This window comes from Trachymyrmex cornetzi, unplaced genomic scaffold, assembly GCF_001594075.2.
Source record: "Trachymyrmex cornetzi isolate Tcor2-1 unplaced genomic scaffold, Tcor1.1 scaffold270, whole genome shotgun sequence".
In the NCBI taxonomy this organism is placed as follows: domain Eukaryota; kingdom Metazoa; phylum Arthropoda; class Insecta; order Hymenoptera; family Formicidae; genus Trachymyrmex; species Trachymyrmex cornetzi.
Window position 1 is genome coordinate 794,965 of NW_017297377.1, and position 16,848 is coordinate 811,812.

Sequence of the window (16,848 nt, forward strand, 5' to 3'; positions counted from 1 at the left end):
GGCCCGGAGGTAATTCAAGAACGCTGACATTACCGACAATTGATATAAATTTGCTATTATTAACATAAATATTTGGCTCATGCATTATTAAATTCATAATTTTTTATTACATAAATGTCCCATAAATAAATATACATACTTATAAAGCTGTAATATCCTACATATTGCAAAAAAATCACAATTTTTTCTCTGCAATTAGCTAGACGTAAGTAATACATACAATATTCTGACCCAAGAGCGACAGTATCACGAATACAAGACAAAAAATTTTAATAACAGTTCGGCAAAAAACAATCATTTTTAAAACCGAGAAGTGTGTCTAAAGCCGACCGTTAAATTAGTATATATAAATTATGTATATATTAATTATGTAACACAGACAATATAGGTATGAAAACATATAAAAATATGTTAAATCGACGCATTAATTAACAGTAATTGCAGAGCCTAGCTGTCGCATTAGTTTGTAGCATTCCTGAAGACGTTTCCTGTCCCCTATTCGCTCGAGCGTCTTGGCAGCCTCTGCGAGCATACCGGCCCGTTCACCCGGCGAGGCTAACAGCAACGTCGGCAGATGCCTGCACGCCAGACATAATGCGACCGCATGCTCCCTCTCACTGTTATTCTGCTCCTGCGATCGGTCCTTTCCACATATAATTGAAGAACGCGAGTTTCTGTGATGCAAACTTCGATCTAGTAAGATCTGAGTCTTAACTGGTGTTGCGCCGGCCATAATACGTGCTGTAGCCTCGTATAGGAATACTCGTGCCAATACAGACTAAAAAAAAAAATAGTAAACATTATAAAAAAGTTACACACATACAATCAAATAAGTCTGGTTTTTTCAACCAAACTCCTTTACGGTTACTTTTTCTTTTTTTCTCTCTACGTTGAAGAACAAAAGAGAAAAGATGAGTAGCGCAAAAAGCTCAGCTACAAAGAACAGACATGATATTTTACTAGGTCCGCTTGAATCTTATTAAAACAACAAATTAAAATGGAAATTATGAACTCACGCTTACCGGGATGTGCTGACATAACTGTCTCAAGCACGCCAAATCACGCTGGAACCCAGCAAGAGACACACTTGCGATCGATCTTTCTGGCTCCGCATCTATTTCTTGCCAAAGAATTGTGCGTATCTCGAGAAGCCAATCGCAAACCAATAATTGAGTAAGCTGAAAGATAAGCGAGATTAATTAGTAAGAAACAAAAAAAATTGCACACACGACTCATGTAAAGTAGACACAAAACTATTACATATATATATAAATGGTGCTGCGACCTGCCACAGGAGTTGCACTGCAGGAGTATTGCATAGTTATATTTCATGCAATGCAACTACAATGCACACTTGTAACAGGTAAACGGTAGCACGGTTTACGCTTGAAAGAAGTTACCTTTAGCATGTACAAATAAATAAAAAGTGACTATAAGTATACAATGTTTCTATTTTGCTAAACTTACCAAGACTTGCTGCGAAGATTGTTCCTTGCAATGATAATACACCATGGATTGCTCGAGTAGTAATCCCGCCTGATCAATGAAACGCATAGAAACTAACTTTGAAGGATTTTTTGCCACCTGGAGAACACTAAGAACAGCATGGGGTAATGGGCTACTACTGCTGTTGTCGCCAACTTGGAAGTTCCTCTCGTAGGGAAATTTACTCTCCACAATACTCCATGCCTTTGAATCCTCCTCTCCTAATCTCCAACTCGCGGCAGCGCAGATTACAGCTCCCCACCATAATCCAATCTCATCCTCGCATGCTGCAAAAATAAAGAGAAAAAATAAAATATATTGCGCAGTAATATATTCATTTGCAAACAAAAAAATAGATCAGTGTAACGTTACTGTGGCCCATTTTTTTACTGAATATATACTGAATATAATTACAATAATATTACAATAAAAATAATATAATTAAAAAGCATACATTAATGTGATTTTTTTTTAATTTAAAGTGCAATTTTTCTTCAGTTTCAAATAGTCTTTTCGTACTTGCTACACTAATTTTGTCGGCACACGGGAAACAGGCTTCCACTTCCGCAGAAGCCATAATCATCCGTCCTAATTCAAGTACAGAGGATGCATGACATTCTCCAACCGTGCCGGTCAATAAACGTAGACACTGCTCGATCAGATGATGCCTGTACGCACGAGCCGCGTATGACAGCGGATCCGCTCGACTGTTCTGTGATGTGAATTCGCTGTCAGACTGTTTCTTGTACTGCCACTTTTGAGATGCCAAGAACTTAGCACCTTCGTCCGTCATGATCCATTTCAATTTCGGGGGAACGGCGCAAGAGGATAGCAAGACACGTGCTTTACCCAGATAATATTTGTGTATGTATGGAAAGAAGGACTGTTTCAGACATAGTGCGACATTCATGTAGATCTCCGCCAAAAGTGGTTTTGGCATACTCTCGCCAGCAGTTTCCGCGTAATTGACGGCGCAAAGAGCAAGATATAACGTTGAATCTTTAGTTCCTTCAGACATACGAAGACAGAGCATATGCTGGTAAACGATGGCAATTTCCACGGCGGATGTCTCCGCCTGTTGCCGTTCTGATTTCTCTGATAACCACTTGCTAATGTGCATGACCCATCTACCCAGCCATAATTTGTGAAGAGTCTGCCGCACTATTTGCCACGTGGTTGCGAGAAAAACCTCCGTACGTGATAACGGAAAGGATCGGCCGAAATACTGCAAGCACTGATGTAAATCTCGATATGCCTGATTGCATTCGTGTTTGGATATGTTGAATTCGGCCTGACGTCTCCAACGACGTATTTCAAGAAAGACTTTGCTGTCGGTAGGCAAAATGGGATCACCGTAAAGTAACAGTTTGTAGAGACAAATTGCCAGGAGTATTAGATTGGTAAGCCAGAGGACAACATTGCTCCACGGTTGCTTGTCCGATTCTAGCTGATCTGCAAATGAAAAGAGTGTATTAACTGTAAAAAAATGTATCAAAATAGTGATTGGAAAAAAATATATAATCCACGTGCGTTTATTACCTGGATAATTGAGTATTGTGCGTCCGTCCAGTTTCGTATTCACATAATCATAATTGAATCTTCCAATATTGTTTATGAGGATACCAAGAGGATTGAATGCTAAAAATAATAGCATGAATCCGCACAATGTCAGTCGAGTGTGATCTTTCATGCCTCCAATGGACGAAGTTGGTACAGGGTGTAAATTGTGCAACGCATCTGGATCGTCCTTTACCGACGACGGGGATGGTGGTGACGGCGGCGCAGGTGCGGGTGACAAAGATGGTTCGCTCGAATCAGAGCGTGGAGGTGTCAGCTCTCCACACTGGATTTGTTGGTACAAATCACGAAGATTGTGCCGTTGCGCAGACATCTTCAACGCCATATTTTCAGCCTTTAATTTTGCACTGTAATTCTGCAGATGCCTGTATTACACAAAACAAGAAGTTCAAAAGCTATCCTTCTTGTTAATATACCGCGAGGTAAAACTAAACTCTTATCATTCTTGCCTAATATAGTCAATGGTTTTTCGTAAAATTGCCGACTTGTTCAACTTGGCGTCAATTCCGACTACAATGTTTTTCAATTCAATTATCTTATCATTGATCGACGTCCTGTAACGACGCTCAATAGCATTGTGGGCACTGCGTTTCACCTCTCTCACTCTCGGTACGCTCACATGTGTACCTGTGTTTAGACGATTAATTTGTACCTTGTCAGTGTCCAATACTACAGGTATCCCTTGAATCAAACAGTATCATTAATTAACATTATATTAATGCATGCTATAAAATTCAATTTACATTCTTATTTCGTATAATCATTCGTTAAAATAAAAAGTCTTTAAGAATAAATCAAATACAATAAAATGCCTATATGAACCTCTGTGGTTGTTAAGGTGATAAGATACAATTTGCAAATAATTGAAATATACTTAACAAAGTTAATTACACATGGACTGCACTTATAGTCAACTTTGTTATTAAGTACATTCTAATTGTTTAGGCATTTTAAGTATTTTAATTGTATAGGCATTTTGCTTATATTTGATAATCATTCATGTTTATATCCAAATAGTATAAATCTCCATATAGCACAGATCTCAAGAAACGTCCCCTATGTTATAAGAACATTTCGAGAACATTTCTCAGGTAGAATATACTATGTGGATATATAAATATAATAATACTGAGAAACCTCTTCAAATTCTTAATTGCATTTATTTACCGGTAGTTAACACTGTTCCATTTGTAGTATTCACAAGAGTATGTATTTGATGTGGAACAGGAGTCGATGTGATGGTTTGTCCACCCTTTGAATACACGAGAGATTCTGACTTAATTAATTTAGCTGGAAGAAGTAGCTGTCGCTGTTGAGTAACAGGAGCTAGGGTTACAACGTTCGGCGATTGTACATTAAAATTCACATTTTGTGGTATAGTGTACTGTGAGCTGAATACTGTAGGCTTTGTCGAAGCTACTATTCTCTGTGGTCTATTCTGTGGCACCGACGTAATATCCTGCTGAATATAAGCAACAGGTGTAGTGCCATCAGTCTGTTGTGTCACCATAACGTTTGAGTTTGATGGCTCAATAATTGCTGGATCTTTAAAGTCTTTAAACTCATCATTATTGATATTTAAGAAATTAAATGTGTCTCCATCTGGCATTGGCTCATCCAATTCGGAAAGTAAAGCCTCATCGCTGAAAAGCTCATTCTTCAACAACTCACTCTCACAATTCGTCAGAAGATCTGCAAATCAACAGTTATATTTTATCAACAATAATAAAATATTGACACTAATATCTAATAAAATATTTGACATAAAAAAATATCAATTACAGTCAAATATATTTTGAAATTTCTTCGACTATTTTTAATATAATTATAGAAAAACATGTAAATTAAAATAATTATACGTAGCATATGATTTCATAGAGCAGTAGAAATCATTATTAAGACCCATCAACGTAAGATTAACTTTAATCTTAATTCAATTGTTTATCTTTTTTAATTCTTAGAATGTTAATGTTAATGTGAAATATTTTATCATTATTGATAAATTACAGTAATAATTATTTACTTGTAGATTCTTAGAATTAGAAAAAGATAAAGTAAATTGAATCAAGATTAATCTTACATTGGTGGAAGTGGAACCGAGTCCAAGTAATCAATGTGATACGTTTACGTTTATGTTGCTTCCTAACAAATGCATAGCGACAATCAAAATAGATAAGGAATTAAACAAGATTATCTCCATAACAATGAAGTAAGATAGGGTGCATTTTTTAATTCATCGATGGATAAATCGCATTGTGCGCAAATGTATTTTGTTCCGTAAAAGCGCATTTGCGTATAACGTGACTGATTAATCGATGAATTAAAAAAACTAGCCCGTAATACTCGACGATAAATATCACGTTAGCTTCTCGAAATACGCGCGAATACGTTTGTGAAGGAGAGAGAGAGGGATAGAGAGAGTGAAAGAGAGGATGCGATACACATTGAAAAAAGCGGAGCGCAAGACCTACCATCGATGCCAGTGACTTCATTCAAATTGAAGCTGTCATTCGATTGAAAATTGGGAAAGTCATTCTCCTGGGCCGGTGCCCAGCCGCCCGAGTCTGCCATTGCCGTTGCCGGCCACAAACGTTCGCGATCACGCTGAAGAAAACTCACGAGTCGTTGATTTTGCGGAGCGGTCACACGATATGTCAAAACGCAGTAGACAGAAAATTACAAACGATCGTACGACCCTCGTGCGACCAATCGGGGCCGCCGCTGCCGATCGGACGATGTTGCGTCATCGACGCGAGTTCGTAAACTCACCTAACTTCGCAGAATGCTCACGCCTCCGTGGGTCCGTTCGAAAAAATCCTTGACGCTGGTTTGTTCGGAAAGAAGTAATGCCGCCATGCCGGAAACGTGCCGCCCTACCAATGATCACAAAAATATTACTAGAAAATATTACTAGAATCGCAATCGAGAACTTTTGGATCTCAGAGATTTCTAGCAATGATTTCTAGAATCTTTTCTTGGCGGCAATCACTCTAATTTCGGTCTTAACCACGTTTAACGTTCCCTCCATTTCAATCGTTGATTTTAATCGGATGATACATATTTTCGTTCATTTATTCTAAGTGTTCAGGAAACACGTAGTGTCTCGCATTAAAAGGAAGCATAGCATCGAAGCGCGAGACCAGCCGTCTTCATAGATGCAGTTTTAGTCCAAGCAATCGTTGGCTTCCTTAAAAGACGATGCAAAAATGAATCCATCTTCTCAAGGTAACTCAAATGCGATTGATTTCAGTTGCTATTCAACTTCTCTAACAGTTAAATTTATTATTTTTTAGTTTCATCTTTTGTAAATTGTACCAATATATTATTTATATTTACATAACTTATTTATATACTACATGTATATTTTTCTTATTTATATGCTGATGTCCACAAAAGTCAAGATTAAAGATGATTCTATAATGTTCTGATCACGTTAGTGATTATCTCAAAATTTTAGGAAAGAGAAAGATATACCTATATACTTTCTTCCTGTATACTACAGTATTGTTTGTTTCGTCTCTCGGGAGCTGCTCGGACCGCTCCGATTGAACCCACCGTACTTGAAATATAGGATTCACATTACGTACGATATCCGTTATACGACGTCCGACATTCATCGTAACAATAAATGTCAAATATCGTATAACGGATGTCGCACGTAGTGTGAATCCTATATTTCAAGTACGATGGGTTCATTCGGAGCGGCCCGAGCAGCTCCTGAGAGACAAAACGAACAATAGTTAACTTAATTAAAATTATAAGGCCTGTTCTTTTTGACTGAATTTTTCATCTTCCTGGAGGGAAAAGGAAGAAAGATGAACTGTAAAAGTTTAGCCTATAGATTAAAAAAGAACAGGCCTATAGATTAAAGATATACAATACGTTTTTGTCATTTTCAACAAGAGAATATTTGTTCTTTTTGAAAATCGTTTTATTTTTATTTTTATCAATTTCAAGATCAAGTTTGTACAGTGTGTTAATAAGGTTGAATAGATGAAAAAAGTTTATATGAACTTATGTTCAAAAATGCTTTATTAAAAAGTTATAAACATTCAAATATTTATAAAATATTTATAGAATGCATTCACTACTATTTTTAGTAGAGTAAGAATATTCAAATAAATTTGACATATAAGTCTATTCTTTCAGAAGAATTTTATGGGTCAAGTCTAAGGCCAGAACCAGACTATACATTGAAGATTGAGATTGAAGATTGAAGTTTCATCAATAAGGACAAAGAAATTTTGGCTCCTTTTGTTCTGATTAGTCAAACTTCAATCTTTCAATCTTCAATCTCATTCTTCAATGCTTAGTCTAATTTTGGCCTAAGCAGAATTTTAAGATTTGTAACATATTCTTGTAAAACTTATAAGAATTTACGACTAGTATTTTAATTTTATACGTATGTATCGTATGTAGCGTAAAACAACACAATTATTCGTAAATATCTATACGATTTCTTATAAATTTCATGGCTAGTAAGAAGCTATCTGTAAAAATATTGTATGAAGGTATAAGTTTAAAAAATTTTACAAGTTTTACAAGATTATGTTACGAGTCTTACTTACGATTCTGTTTAGAATTTAGGCATTAATTGTTAAACTTAAAAAATAGCATAAATGTATTCTGTATAAGTTTGCATATATATAAGTTTGATTCCCAACCTTTATGGACATCCTTGGATGTGTATTTACAAACATACAAGGCTGAATTTTCACTTGACGCTACGACGCTTATTTTCAGCATTAAAAAGGTCATGTGATTAAAATTGATGAAAATCAAGCATTAATTTTGATCATGTGTTTTGATGCTGAAAATGAGTGTCATAGCGTTAGGTTAAAATCCAGCCCAATATTTGATACTTGATTATTTGGTTTTCTGTTGAGAATTTCAATAAAGAATTTAGTAAAAAAGCATTATAGACTTTGTCTTCTCTTTTAAAAATATATATATCAATGTATTTAATACACCTCAGTAACGCTTATCTAAAATATTTCGTTTTCTCTTGTAGAACATACATTAATTGCCCCGAGTGATGTTAAGTTTAATAATGGTCCGTTGGAAGAAGTGAAAAAGCCAATAAAATATAGAAAAAGTTCCAGCGAAATTGAGCTTAAAAAGAAAGAGGAGGAGGAATATAATGAGGAAGCAAAGAAGCAGAGATACAAACAATTGATGCATTTGTTGAATAAAAGCAAATTTTACGCGTCCTATTTGATAAATAAGATAGATGATACAGATAAAAAAATAAATAATAAAAATGAGAAGGCTGCTACAAAGAATCATTACAAACCTGTTCCAAGAAAGAGATCTACTATTGAAAATGATGAAAATATATCACCAGTAAAGAAGAAGAGGAAAGCTCGTGGGAAAAAACATAACATACAAGAATACATATCTACAGAGGCAAGTATAATAAGATTTGGATTCTTGGATGATATACAGACACAATTTAAAATTGATTAAATGTTTTACAGATAACGAGACAGGTAAGGTCCACAAAGGAAAAAAAGAATCTGAGTCTAGAAGAGATAGAGGCAGAATTATCTGCGGACTCGGGTAATGAACTGAAACTCGAACCGGAATCAAAAGCAAATGTTAGCAGCACTGATATTGTACCGAAATATTTTTGTGGTAATCTGCGCGATTATCAACTAAAGGGTTTAGAATGGTTAAAGCTGCTTCATAAAAACGGCCTGAGTGGAATCTTAGCTGATGAAATGGGACTTGGAAAAACAATACAAACAATTGCTTTGATATGTCATCTTATAGAGGAAAGACAAGCAGGGCCTTATTTAATAATTGCACCTCTCTCTACTATACCAAATTGGCTCATGGAATTTGAAAAATTCGCTCCCGTCGTACCGGTCTTTTTATTCTATGGCACAAAAGAAGAAAGAGACGCTGTACGCATGAAAATTAAATGTACACATCCTGTCGAAGATAATTATAGAACACAGCCTGTTGTACTCACTACATATGAAATACCATTACTTGAAAATAAATTCTTTCAATCTCTAAGATGGAAATATATCATAATAGATGAAGGACATAGAGTAAAAAATTATAAATGTAAACTGGTCAAGTATGTAGCCATTAAAAACTGATCAGTGATTTAATTATTTTCAAAACTGATTACAAGTTCAATCAAATAATAGATATTTCGATATACCTATATTTGGTAGACACTTAAAAAATATATTTAATTTAGAAAATGATTTTCTCATTTAATTGAACTTTTATATTATTTTTCTTTTAACATTAAGATTTGTAGATAATGTTTATTTTTTAGTGTGCTGCACGGTGTTCGTTCCATGAATAGACTAATATTAACTGGAACTCCACTTCAAAACAATTTATCTGAGTTATGGTCTCTATTGAATTTCCTATTACCAGATATCTTTGATGATTTAGATACGTTTGAATCGTGGTTTGACGTTAAAGAACTTCAGAATCAACATGGCACTGAAAAACTTCTGAAGCAGGAAGAAGAGAAACATGTATTATCATCGTTGCGCGAAATTTTAAAACCATTTATGTTAAGACGAGTAAAATCTGAAGTTTGTTTAGAAATTCCTCCTAAGAAAGAGTTGATTGTTTATGCGCCGCTCACGGAATTGCAATACGATTTATACAAGGCAGTATTAAATTATGATTTAAAAATGTTAAGTAAAATCGAGGTACCGGATTTGATTATACAAACTGTAGATGGTAAAAGATCGAAAAGGCAATGCTTTTTGAGAAGTCCGTACGGATCTATCAAGGATAAATCCGAGAATAGTGTATTGAATATTTCAGTACAAGAAAATAATAATATTGAACAGAAACCAATGAAATCTGAGGACAAATTATCGAAATGGAAACAATATACTGATGTCACAGAACGTAATAAAGACTTTCTTGTCCGCATTAGTTATCAAAATAGAGGTCAGTATTGTTACATTAACGCAATATTTCATATGGTTTTCACGTTTTATGTTATTTCACTTTTATTTATATTTTCTAGTACCAATGTATAAAAAGATAGTGAATCATCCATACTTGGTTCACTGCCCGCTGAATTCGACTGGTTTACCAAAAATTGATAATGATTTAATCAGATCCTCCGGTAAACTTTTAGTATTGGACGCTATGCTGGCAAAACTGAAAATGCAAGGTCACAAAGTTTTATTGTTTTCGACAATGACTATGATATTGGATATGATTGAAGATTATCTTATGTTACGAGATTATAATTATGTGAGATTAGATGGTAGCACTAAAATTGAAGTACGGAAACAAAATATTACTACTTTTAATAACGATCCAGATATGTTCTTGTTCCTTATATCAGTTAGAGCTGGTGGAATTGGATTAAATTTAATGGGTGCTGATACCGTTATTATGTATGATAGTGATTGGGTGAGTTAATATCAGTGTAATTTTCCACTTTCCATTTTTGCTGATATCCGCATTTTATTCACAATTGCTTTTCAATGCTTACAGAATCCACAAGTGGACATACAAGCTATGGCTCGATGTCATAGAATAGGGCAAACAAAACCCGTGATTGTCTACAAGCTATGCACTAAAGGAACAATCGATGAGGCAATTATGAAACGAGCCGACGCTAAACGTATTTTGGAGAAAATAGTTATGTCGAAAGAACTACAATCTTTTAATACAAATACGCTATTAGAGATGAAAAAGTTAATGGAATCTAAAGAATACAAAATTGTTACATCTGAAAAAGAAGGTAAGTAATAATTCTGGCCATCAAATTTTCTAAATAATAAAGGTCTATAAAGAATTGCTGAAATTAGTAGATCAATCTTTTTTGTAGTTTTTACAGAGATGGAATTGAACAACTTGTTAGATAGAAGTGATATGATGATTAAGAACGAAGTGATATAAATGATATAAGTGACAACTCCGATGCGCCTAATTTATAAAGCTAAATTAAAAATAAAATAGTACAATAAAAGACGAGTATTTTTTAAAATATCGACTATGAATTAATAATTTATTACAAATACTATAATACTCCAAGAATTATTATCTACAGATATTCAGCTTTATCTTTTCACAACTAATTAATTTAATTTCTTAATAAAGCATATTAATTGAAAAAAAAAGTTAAAAGTTATTTACCCTATTTCTTATTTAATTATCAATTAATACGTAAGAGTTATTGGCGCGCGCGCGCGCGCGCGTGCGTGCGTGTGTGTATATATTTCCTTTGTATAAAATCACAACAAAATTTTTCCATAATACTTTGGACAAATCTTTAATCGTATCTACATACAAATTAAGATTTATTTGACTTAATACGAGTCTTTCCTGTTGAAGGATTCTTGTATTTACATGACTGGGCCAACCGTTCGCGAAACTCGACTTCTAGTTTTACATACGTTCCACCTATTTCATATCATATTTATGTTATTTTTTTTAAGTGTTATTCACATGCTTTAATATATATATAAATATACATATAGTGAGATCCAGAAGTCCCGAAACGACTAATTGTCTCAGAAAGTATTGGTTTATTGGAAAAATGTTTCTCTCTCTCTCTCTCTCTCAGAGTTATAGAGTTTAAAAAGATCTTTTACTGATTACATCAGCTTGACTTTGGGTGGCGTCGCCAAGGTCAGGTTATACTAATTTTTTTTTAATGGGACATCCTATTTTTTAATCCAGAATCTAATAACTAATGTCAAGAGTTTTTCAAAACACTACAATAAGGTTTATTTTCATTAACGAGGAAACCATACGAAGTGTTTTGATTTTAATAAAACTTTCTCTTTCTATAGGACACATAAAAAAATAAATTTCGAAAATGTTAGTTGCGACGAAAAAATGGTTTGAAAGAGTGAAGTCATCCGCGGATTTTAGCTTTTTTTGTTGTAGCTTAAAAACTATTCGAGATGTCAAAACATGTTTTATACAAAACTTTTACAATAAAATTATCTCTGTTTATCGACGTCAATAATATTTTTGCATTAAAAATTCATTTTTATATAAAAATAAAAATAAGAAAAACAATCTCCAATGGCCTTGATCTTGACAAATATTATCCAGGGTATAACTTTGAATAACATTTAAGAGGTTTTAATCATCGGACACTTCGGGTAATGCTCACTCTAATGATGGCGGTACTGTAATTTTCAAACCTTATAATTCGAAAAGTACTTAATGAAAATGAATGAATTTCATTGTAGTGTTTCGAAAAGTTCTTGGCACCAGCTTTAGATTCCGAAATAAAAAATAAAGTATTTCATTTAAAAAAATCGATATGACCTTGATCTGACATTGGCAACGCTACCCAAGATCGAACTAAAAAAATCAGTAAATAGATCTTTTTGAACCCTACAACTTTGTCTAAAACAATAAGCTAATAATTCCAATAAGCTAATATTTTCTGATAATATGAGATAATTAGCTAATTCCGGGACTTTTAGATCTCACTATATATGGCTGCATTTCGATATTCATCAATACTGAAAATTTATAGCGTATGTAACATGTATTATAGATTTTTGGTATTGGCAGTGAATATCGGAACGCAGCCATAATATGATCGTAACTATAAAATATATTGCACGGAAAACATACCAACAGGTTGCTTAGTTTTATAGCCGTGTTGTTGCTTATTAAATTTTGAAAGCAAATTCTCTGTGACTGTTCTCTTTGTCAGAAGAGCTGTCATTTGCGCCGCAGCTTTTTCTTCAAAATCTCTCTGATTATCTTGATTGTGTCTTATATTTAAATTCCCGCTCCAACATCTACCATTCCTGAAAGGAACATAAAATCATATATAAACATTTTGTGTTATAAAGATACTTACTATTTCAACAACACAATTTGTTACTTGTGACTACTTTGATGCTTTGTTTTAACCATCGACTTTAATGTGCATAATGTATTGGATTCTTCACTGTAATATGATTCGTCATCTACACTGCTGTCCTCGTACACGGTCCCGCCGTCGTCTTCGTCGTCTTCCTCGTCTGTAATCGAGGAAGTAGGAGACGAAATATCGGTGGTTACGGAAATTCGCCGATAAATCTTCTGTAAAGACTTTTGCGAATCCTGTACTTGAAGTAATCGACGAAGTCCCGAACTTCCCCAAATTTTTCCTGTTTTTGTGAATTTTTTCTGCGTTATAGAATTTAATCCTGTATATATAGAAAATAAAGTGTCAAGTTGACAATTTACCGAGCAAACCAAGTTTTGGTCTCTGTGGCACGAGCTCGATTCCATTCCACCACATTGTATCCTTACACACTAATTTGCCTGGACGAAGAGACGGATCGCGTGTTACAAGCCGTGTAATTTTTTCTGGGAAAAAAAGCTGGGGTGCTTCCAAAGTTATCACTTCTCTATGTGCTGTCAAGATATTTAACATATTTAATTCTTTCTCGCCCTTTATATTTGGTACGTGTTCCTAAAAAAAAAAACTTTATATAGGAATCTTTATATAAACTATATTTTCACTATATTTTTATATGTATATTATATGTATCATAAACTAAGTAAATTCATTTTTATAACGCAATTATAAAGACACGCTTTATAATTTTCTTCGCTTTTCCAAAAGCGTAATGTTAATACCAACTTTGTATCTACATCCACTTTGATGATTTGATAAAGCTTCAAATCTGTAAGCAGATTGACTACAACACGGATATCTTCCCAATGGGAAGGGCATAGGTCTCTGTTGCTCGTTTACGAAGAATTGTGCAAGTTCCGGATGATAGCAGCACCAACCGATCTGATGTATTGGAAAGTATATATTGCACTGTTGACAGAACACAAAATGACAGTCTCCCCACAATCTCCAATATACTTTGCGCCAAGAGCGCAATTCCGATCGCAAGGCAACGACATAATCATTCAATGTCCAAGTCAAATCTCTGCAAAGTTATTTTTTTTGTTAAATCTTTCATGCATATAATAATGCTTATATATAAAAATATGTGTCTCCTGTCAGGTATAAATATATAAAAATATATGTATACCTGACATGTTTGCTGTGAACAGTTCCCTTGTTATCAATTTTCATTGCACTTGGAATGCAAGGCACAAAGTCAGAAATCGATTGTATAACATTCTTGCCGCACTTTCCACATCTAAACATCATAGCCAATGAACTATAGTGTCCCTTTTTATTAACTGGAGTGGTCTCCACTAGAGAAGCGATTAACTTACAGAACAAACGACTCTGAATTTTATCTTTTTTATCTTTGAGCATTTCAACATCTTCGTTAGTAAATAATTCAGCCAATCTGTGGATAATCGTAAACATCAATAAAACAGAAAAAAAGAAAGCTTTAAATTAATAATTTATTACAAATTAGATGTAATATATTATGTAAAATACAATTAAAACTATGACAATAATAAAATGCATGCCTTGTAAGAAGATTGTCATCTAGACATGTTAAAATTGTTGATGTTTTTAAGATATCCGACATATTGTCATGACAATACTGCAGACAATTTTCCAAAAGCGGTTCCATTTGTAAAAAGCAAGCGGATACCATAATCGGAATAACGTTATTTGCCTCTAAAACTGGCCATTCTGACTTTTTTATGATATCCTTCTTCACCCATCTCATCAACCAGTCGAAAATAACTATATCACAATGGACCGATATGTCTATCTCGTCGAGTTTCTGTCCTGCTGTAACATCAGCGAAATAACACATTTTTTGTATAAGAAGCTTTTGTGGACATCGAAAGTTTTTTCTAATATTTTTATCTTCGTCGCAAACATGAATTTCCACTTCATTCCTGTAATGCAATATAAAAAAATAATGTCAATTATATTATTGAACATGAACAATTAATCCATTTATTAAAAATACTTTTAACTTTATATTGCAAAATGTAATTGCAATTAAAAAATACTTACTCCGATGATTTCTTGTTTGTCTTATTTTTCTCTTTGTCTCTTTCTTTATGAACTGAGGCTTTATTTTCAATTACATTATTCAAAGAAGAACTTTTTTTAACATCTGCAACAGCAGTGGACTTTTTAATAACAGGTTGCGATAGGGCAGATTTTGGCAGCATGTATGGCAAAACAGAGTCCAGTAATCCTTCGTGCAAAATATCTCTTAGATTTTCCTTCATGACTTTCGCCAAACCACATTCATTCTCTTCTAAATGTTCTTTAGTTTGTAATATTTTTCCCTTTTCATTTTGGACTTGACTATCTGGTGACTGATTTGTTTCTTTAATACTATCTTCTGTCTCTAAACATTTATTAGAAGAATTTTCTACACTGGTAGATTCCTTTGCAGAACTGTTATTATTGCATATGTTAGAAATATTGCTATTACAAGATATCACAGAAGACTGTGAACTTATCATGCTTTCTGATGTACATGAATTTGATTCCTTATTACTTGTTTGTGTCAGTAATATTTGTATAGGATCATTATTCTTGTTTTGCTGTTCGTCAGTACTAGGATGGCAGTTATCATTGGTTGCTTTACTAGCCTCGCGCGTTTCCAGGTCTAAATTAATTTTTGCTAATTCATGCCAGTCAATCTCGCTGTTAGCACTCAGTATCGTAGCCAAACTTTCGCAACTACCATTAACTTGATACGCAGTTCTCATAAATTCAAAAAATGCTCCAATTGTTAATTTAGAGTGCTTGTCTTCCTGGAGGTTTCGTAATCTCTCCGCTAAATTCAAAGTTCTCATTATTACTATCATCCATAAATTTTCAAGTCGTGGTCATGACACAACTCAACCCATTCTAGTGCAGTTATTGCTCGGCTTATTGCTGAGCTTTTCTATTTGGTACACAGTTATTAATATGACTCAAAAACTTAGCAGCAAAAGTTGTGCTAACGGCATTAGATGGGGATACAGAGAAATCATCAAAATACTTCAAAATAAAGGTGCAGCATCCAGTATCTAACTTCGGTGCGATCTAGCATACCAGTAGATGTACATATACCTTCGTTACTCGTCGAGGCACATGCTCTTAATATTGTACTTGCGCTTAAAGCGATATTGTCATTTTGTTGTGGTTCCATATTTTTAGGAGATGCAAGTCAATTTTATCCTACAGGTTACTTATGCATCAACGCAAAATTTTATGCCAATATACCTTTGACTTACAATTATAATGTAAAAATTATAACGAAAATTTTAATACAAGATCGAAGAGTTTAGGTAATTATGAAATATTGTGTACTCAGTGTCACAAATCATTAGAAAAACGCTTTCACACTTCATATCCCAATAAAGTCTGGACAAGTCTCCTATTTGAGTCTCGATCAGCTGACTGTGTTCCAAAACTTATAAAAAAAGATATCCTCAATTTTTGTTAGAATTTCGTTCTAAAATACATCAAACAAAGATCCTAATTCTGTTCCAAAAACATGGCCCATAAATACTAATATGGAGTAAATCTATGGTTTCTATACGTTATGGTTCCAGCTTTAACTCATGGCATGTTAACCTAAAAAATTATCGCATTGAATCGAGGTAAATGAATTGTTAATTTAATAATAATACATTAGTAATATCTATCCAGCTCATTAAAACTAATAGATATTCGTTTGAAAATTAATTAAATTGGTAAGAAGTCTGACAACAGTTTGTAATTATAAATTTTTAAATTTTTATACAGTACTTTTCTTTTGTGTAATTATTTATTAAAAATTTATGTTATTTTATAATTATATACATTTTTAATAATTACATTTTTTTATAATTACATATTTATAATATTCTATGTATTTTTTTACAGATCAAAGATATTTGGAATTTTATTTCTCATTTATATTT

At 33.6% G+C, this 16,848-nt stretch overlaps 3 protein-coding genes across 4 annotated transcripts; 1 reads left to right on the forward strand and 2 right to left on the reverse strand.

The window, feature by feature from the left end:
* Positions 1–178: 178 nt before the first annotated feature.
* LOC108761943 (Sterol regulatory element binding protein) lies at positions 179–5,634 on the reverse strand. Its single transcript, XM_018508736.1, has 8 exons — positions 5,535–5,634; positions 4,231–4,755; positions 3,513–3,744; positions 3,025–3,428; positions 2,005–2,937; positions 1,468–1,772; positions 1,023–1,178; positions 179–778 (listed from the first exon to the last, which is right to left on the reverse strand). Exons 1-8 carry the CDS (start codon positions 5,632–5,634, stop codon positions 425–427), a joined length of 3,009 nt encoding a protein of 1,002 aa, XP_018364238.1. The 3' UTR covers positions 179–424.
* A 441-nt stretch (positions 5,635–6,075) lies between these two features.
* LOC108761862 (lymphoid-specific helicase) lies at positions 6,076–11,021 on the forward strand. 2 transcript variants are annotated; one of them, XM_018508620.1, is made up of 7 exons: positions 6,076–6,336; positions 8,075–8,469; positions 8,541–9,148; positions 9,356–9,990; positions 10,070–10,464; positions 10,549–10,798; positions 10,886–11,021. In XM_018508620.1, the coding sequence occupies exons 1-7, from the start codon at positions 6,270–6,272 to the stop codon at positions 10,954–10,956; spliced, it is 2,421 nt and encodes an 806-aa protein (XP_018364122.1). In that variant the 5' UTR covers positions 6,076–6,269; the 3' UTR covers positions 10,957–11,021. The 2 variants fall into 2 exon arrangements, with proteins under 2 accessions (XP_018364122.1, XP_018364123.1); XM_018508621.1 differs by having other exon boundaries at positions 6,076–6,288.
* A 239-nt stretch (positions 11,022–11,260) lies between these two features.
* Positions 11,261–16,282, reverse strand: LOC108761861 (uncharacterized protein KIAA1841 homolog). The gene is made up of 9 exons (XM_018508618.1): positions 16,013–16,282; positions 14,957–15,734; positions 14,455–14,835; positions 14,061–14,327; positions 13,658–13,955; positions 13,258–13,486; positions 12,911–13,178; positions 12,655–12,833; positions 11,261–11,460 (listed from the first exon to the last, which is right to left on the reverse strand). The coding sequence occupies exons 1-9, from the start codon at positions 16,089–16,091 to the stop codon at positions 11,351–11,353; spliced, it is 2,589 nt and encodes an 862-aa protein (XP_018364120.1). The 5' UTR covers positions 16,092–16,282; the 3' UTR covers positions 11,261–11,350.
* Positions 16,283–16,848: the final 566 nt, after the last annotated feature.